We start from the raw sequence: 6,117 nt of genomic DNA on the forward strand, positions 1-6,117 counted from the left end.
ATAGAAGGGGATCGGGTTGGTCAAGCAGGACAAGTCTTATGCTTTTTTGCTTGGTTTGGCCTACATGCATTTTGCTTGCCACATTGGCTAATGGAAGATATGACTGTTCTGAAAAAAACAAGCTTACTCAGAATTTCAGCAAAGATGAGCAAACAGAAGTGCAGCACGCAGTACAAAAATGCCACTTGAACTTACTAAGAGGTTTCTTGGGCTCAAACCGAAGCCGTAAGATGTATAGAGGTGTACACTAAAGCATCTACTGGTTCTTAGCCACACAGTAAAGCAACTGTCCAGAACTGGGAATACCAGTAGACAGTCCTGAGCTACCACCCTTCAGATTGTGATAACACCATCAGTAAGTTGATTTGAGCAGAAAGAAGTCAATTCAGATTTCTGCTCTGCTGAAAGCTCTGCTGGGCCATAAGGTATTCAAACAGCCTCTGACCAGGCATTTGGTTGACCAGCTCTGCTCAGCCAAAAAGCCCTCTTCCACTTGAGTAAGGGTTTTTATGAAACGGCTGTTTTAGGAAAGCCCTTGCTCTCTAGATAAGAAATTCTGAAATTATTTTCCTATCCTTCAGTCCTACTTTCTGAGGACTCTAGTATTCTCTGTTTCACAGACACATAGAGAAATTTTTGCTTTGCTCCTTTTCCCAGTCTAATTCCACATTCACAACAGTTTTGGAGAAAAGTTGCATAGCATGTCTTTATTTGCAAGTTGAAACACAGGTGTCTGAGGAGGTAAGGAATGGTTAGACTGGGGGAACTCGAGCATGAACCTTGTGCATATCTGAGCGACTCTATAGCATTGCAGGGAAGGCAAGCAGGAGGCTGAAACTATGTTTATTCTTTTTCTTCTCCCATTAGACGCCAAAAGGTTCCTGTTTGGAGTCAGTGAAGATTGCCATTGATACTGGTTACCGCCATATCGATGGTGCCTTTGTCTACTACAATGAGCATGAAGTGGGACAAGCCATCCGGGAGAAGATTGCTGAAGGAAGGATCAAGCGAGAAGACATTTTTTACTGTGGCAAGGTGAGAAGCTGCACTCATTATTTACACTAAATCTCTGTGAATGGGCTTTCTTAAGAATGCCGATGGTCAACGACTGGCATGCTTCCAGATCCATCATCCTTTATTTTTCTTTCCTAGCATTACCATAAAGCTGCAGAGCTTTATGAGCATGAAATTTGCTGTTAAGCACAGGAATCACTGTTGTTCTCAGTGTAAAGCTCTGTTACCAATTATACTTCTGCCTAGTATATTGTAGGTACCTGCAAGTTGAGACCGTTGCTACATTCAGCGATGCTGCCTAAGCTGTGTCTGTCCCACGTGTTGTGCTGGCACACACATTTGTATAGTCACACACTGAGCCTGATCTGGACAATGACCCTGAAAATGAGTTATTTTCTGTTAGAGCAATTCCTTGTACAGGTTTGCCATGAGATTGCATAATGAAAGGGGTTGGAGCAAGCACGTGCACGCAAGTGTCTGTGTACAGGAGAACAGCAAGTGCTTACGGTGGTACTACTGCCAGAAAATTACTCATCAAGCTACACCCTTAGTTACTGTATCACCTGTCATTAAAAAAAGTTCTAGCATGATGAATCAACTTACTTGGAGAAGATGTCATCATGCTTCTGCTCTAAAGCAATGAGGCCAGAGTAATGCATAAGCTAGTTAATGCTTTAAAGTCTTAGCTCTAAGGTATCACCTATCATTAAAAAAAGTTCTAGTATGACGAATCAACTTACTTGGAGAAGATGTCATCTTCTGCTCTAAAGCAATGAGGCCAGAGTAATGCATAAGCTAGTTAATGCTTTAAAGTCTTAGCTCTAAGAGTTGATTCTCTCCTAGAAGAATGAAATCCTTTGTCTGATGAAGTGTCTGACAAAAGCTGTCACAACTATGATGACTATATTCCAGGTATAAGAGAGAGAGATCATTGCACATTGCAGTATAAAGATTAGATGGCCCCAGAAAATGTACAGTGCCTGTCCAGTTCCTAATGGAGTTTATGGCCTGAAGTTCCCCTTCCTGCAGTGCTTCTTTGAACATGTCAACCTAATATTTTCCCTTTGTCCTCTCCCAAATAAGACGTAATCCACGAAAGTTACTCAACAGCCTTGGAAATATATACCACCATTCCTAGAGTGAAAGATCGCATGGGATAAAAGGTCCATTTTGCTGTGAGCAATTTAGTTAAGCTCTATAATCTGGGAAACTAAGCTTCGGATTGGGTAGTTTGCAGACCAAGTGGATTTTCAGCAATAGACCAATTTCCAAGTACAGCAATTTCCAATCTGTAAAGTATGAAACTCTTTTCCAAGTTCCCTGCTTGGTTCTACTGGTAACAACCTTGCCATCCTGAGAAAAGATTCACATCCTCAAATTTTCCACCTTTATCAGGATAGTCTCTCATATGCCAAATATGTTGATTTGGATCAGTCAAAATATTTTGTTTCAACTGTTTTATAGCTTCATTACTGCAAATTACCAGTAATATTTCAAATAAAACCCACAAAGTTGTGCCAAAAGGTTAGAACCAGATGTCCTAACAATTTTGAATCTTTTAACTCTCCCAACTGCTTCCCCTGCAGTTTATTTTCCCATATAAACCTTTAGGTTCTGAGAAAGGACATCTCTTGGTAAAATTTCCAAACATACTTTATTAAGCCATTCAGTTGTCTGATCTAATCACTAGATTATTTTCCTAGTTGATAATCACTACTTAAGCATTGAGCCATCTGTGAAACTACATTTGATTTCTTGATTGTAAGTTCAGTTGTTCCCCAGACCGCAGATCCTGCAAGCTGCAGGTCTGCAATGCGCAGTACCACGAGAGTCAATGCCTGTTGTTCCAGCTTGCCTTGTGACTGAGATGGGACACACGTGAACTTATCTTTCTGTGGTGTCCTGTTAGTGCTCAACAAAACTTCAGGTGCTCAGGGTGATAGTTCATTAGAACATATCTGTCGTCTTTAAAGAGTTCAAAGACAGAAGCAGAAAAATATTCTTCAATCAATTCAATGCATTACAATCCAGGATTTTCACAGATTTGACCGCTCATTTTCACAGCCGCTCTGAACTTCCCAGGAGGAGTGTGACTGGATGTCCCTTGCCGTATGAGCTTATGAATATTTAGCTTTATGTACCTCACAGACTTATGTATCTTATGAACTACAGGCAAATATCAAGCCACCAGTAGATACATCAGCCATTGATTGGTAGCTGACTGATATGAACTGTTGCGTCTTCTGAGAAACGTGGTAGATACAGCAGACCATTCTTGGAAGCAGTCTGCACAACAAAAGTTGTTTTTGTTTTCAGCCTTACTGACATCAGAAATACTGGAAATTCCCAAGACCCTTCAGACTCAAGCCCCTCATGCAGATTTTTCTTAAACAAAGATGATGCAAATGGAAGGCTGGTCTGTCAGCAGGGACTAACAAGAACAGCCCTGCTGAGTGGCAGTGTTACTGGAATAGTGACTTGGTGCACTCAGGCTGCATCCGCCAGTTGAAATCATCAGCACTTGCACTTGGCTCTTGCTGCTAGCTGGCTGACCAGGCAGAGCAGCTCAGCATCCAGAAGTTTTAGAGGTTTTATATCAACTGCCAACATCTCACTTGGCCTATATAGCGAGACCTTTCTGGTCTCCTCTTTCATCCCAGGATATTTCTTTCATTAAACTAGAAGTAACATTTCCAGGAAATGTGGTGTCCTGAAATGCCAAAACCAGCTGGCAACTTTGACTGCTCAAATGTCTACATGGGTTCTACTTAGGTAGATAATACAAAAACTTGTACAAATCATGAAAACAGTTATGAAACTCTTAAGTTTCCATGGCATCTATCTATCAACATAGTACAAATGTTTGCTATTTCTGAAGGCTGTTTCTTTAGAACCTTTGCAGTTTTTTGAAGGGAAGTATATTCACTGGCAAGTACTGAGCTCAATAGCACTGGGCTAGAAAGGACACGCAGAAAAACTGCTTCTAAACTATCAACATACCTCAGGTTACTAAATTGCTAAAACACAACAATGAAACAAACTAAACACAAAGGGTATACAGACTCATTTCCTTACCTATATTTAAGTCTAAAACAACATCTCATTTTACATGTAAAATACTTAAAAAACACCCAGACCAAAGGCTTTCAGAAATCCCGTGGAACAGCTTAAAACTCTGAGAAGCAGGACCTTGGTCCCTTTACTGTAGTAAACCTCAGCCTGTGTAACCACTGTCTGGTGATCATAAACTCTTCACGCCTTGCAACATACAGCTGGGGAAGGCCTAGCATGAATTTCAGTGCAACTTAACTTCAAGATAACGTGTCCTTGACTCTGCTGGCAGAACTGAGCAGATGGATAGTTATTCCCTGGGAAAACAATAATCTGGTTTAAGAAAAACCAAAGATCTAAAATACTTTAAAACTTACCCAGGCTATGTTCTTTGACACGTATAATCACTATCTTCTCCTGAAAATGGCAATTCAAGTGTTTTGTGTCTCAAGAACTAATTCATTCTGTACCTTGGCATGTGGTGACTGTCAGCTTTGGTGGCAGAACTGGCTAGAACAATGGCCATATCAACAAACAGCAGTTTTCTTCCAGACAATAAAGATGCCAAAAACCTCAACATGACTCCATATGCCAGTTTTGTGCATTGACAAAAGAAGATAAAATAGCTCAGCTTATTACGTGCAAACAAATGGCACTTTAAACCTTCTATTGTGTCTTAATTCTGGGTTTTGTCAATTTTAACTGCAGCAATCAGTTTACAAAGAGCTCTTGGTTACTAATTATCATGTTATGGTTTTATTCTTGCAAGAGATTTACATCAGCAGTGTTCAGTTAGAGATAGTACTGAAAGCTAATTAACTAAGCACACTCCATAGCAACCTCAGGGCATAACCCCCCCAAGGAAGCAATTGTCATTAAAGAGGTTGAAAAGACTGTACTTTAACTAGTCACACCTGCGTTACAGTAACTAAACAATAATACATCTTCCAGTGAGGACTGGGGGGTAAATTAAAACTTCCCTAGGTCAGACAGTCACTCAGGCTCCATGACCTCAGGAGAAACCCAAAAGATTCTCTTTGTGCCGGGTGCTTGGCTGTCAATAGCTAACTCACATGATCTGAGCTTCTGTTTCAAGCATAAAACTGACCACATATTTCTTGTGGGAACAAAGTTTTCCAGTGAAAGCATATGCTTGGAAAGCTCTGAAAACAAAAGGAATCTGCCTAAGTTCATTGAGCAAGAGTTTGCAATGTCCTCAAGTCAGAAGAACCTGTCTTGTAATAAATGAATACCTAATGGCTTTGCCAGATCGAGACTGGGACAGTCCTAGGCAAGGCTTCCGGTCTTAACCTCTCCATCTGCCTCTGGCAGAGGGCAGGGTAAGGCCCCTCACCTTCATCTTGCAGCGATGTAGACCACAATGTCTTTGCGCTGCGCATAAAAGGCTCTGACAGAAGAATGAGAGAGAGAGAGAGAGAGAGAGTGTGTGTCGGGGGATGATGTCAGCTGGAGGATGCTCACTGTTCCTCTTGGCACCCAAAAAAGAGCCTGTGCTTCCCTCCCCAGCTGTGGAATACCTGCCACCCCCCAGAGCTGGTGCGTCCTACGCTGGAGAAAACCCTGAAGATACTGCAGCTGGACTACGTTGACCTCTACATTATTGAGCTGCCAATGGCTTTCAAGGTAAAAAGAAAAAAAAAAGTCTGAAAAAGGTACATGATTAGCTTGAACCAAGGTCTTCATCTAGCATCTTCCTTGCAGTTTCCAATCCATGTTGAAAATAGCACTTTGGCAAGATAATGTTTGATATATACTGCATGCATAGATTTCTGTGCATTACCCACACAAAGAGAGACTTATAGGTGGTGTGAGAACTGTTACTGACAGCTATAACACGGGGTCTCTCCACTGGAAGGACAGGTCTCCTAACTGGGGTTGAACACTTCCTATGCTGAAGAATTACTGTAGCTGAAGCAGCACATGTGTCTTAATCCTCTCTGAGCCATGAGGAGGGAGTCACTGGAAGAAAGTGGTTATACAAAGCAGCAAAGGGTTAGGGGCAAAGTTTGGAGGTGGAGAGGGAAAGGGAAA

The 6,117-nt window shown here is 41.5% G+C and overlaps 1 protein-coding gene across 1 annotated transcript in view; it reads left to right on the top strand.

Moving 5' to 3' along the window:
* Nucleotides 1–859: 859 nt before the first annotated feature.
* AKR1D1 (aldo-keto reductase family 1, member D1) overlaps nucleotides 860–6,117 on the top strand; it is an 18,827-nt gene continuing 13,569 nt past the window's right edge. The window contains exons 1-2 of the mRNA XM_010287270.1: nucleotides 860–1,035; nucleotides 5,593–5,709. Of these exons, the coding sequence (XP_010285572.1) occupies nucleotides 5,698–5,709 (12 nt within the window). The 5' untranslated portion in view covers nucleotides 860–1,035; nucleotides 5,593–5,697. The remainder of the gene's footprint in view (nucleotides 1,036–5,592; nucleotides 5,710–6,117) is intronic.

Source organism: Phaethon lepturus, unplaced genomic scaffold, assembly GCF_000687285.1.
Source record: "Phaethon lepturus isolate BGI_N335 unplaced genomic scaffold, ASM68728v1 scaffold10895, whole genome shotgun sequence".
In the NCBI taxonomy this organism is placed as follows: Eukaryota; Metazoa; Chordata; class Aves; order Phaethontiformes; family Phaethontidae; genus Phaethon; species Phaethon lepturus.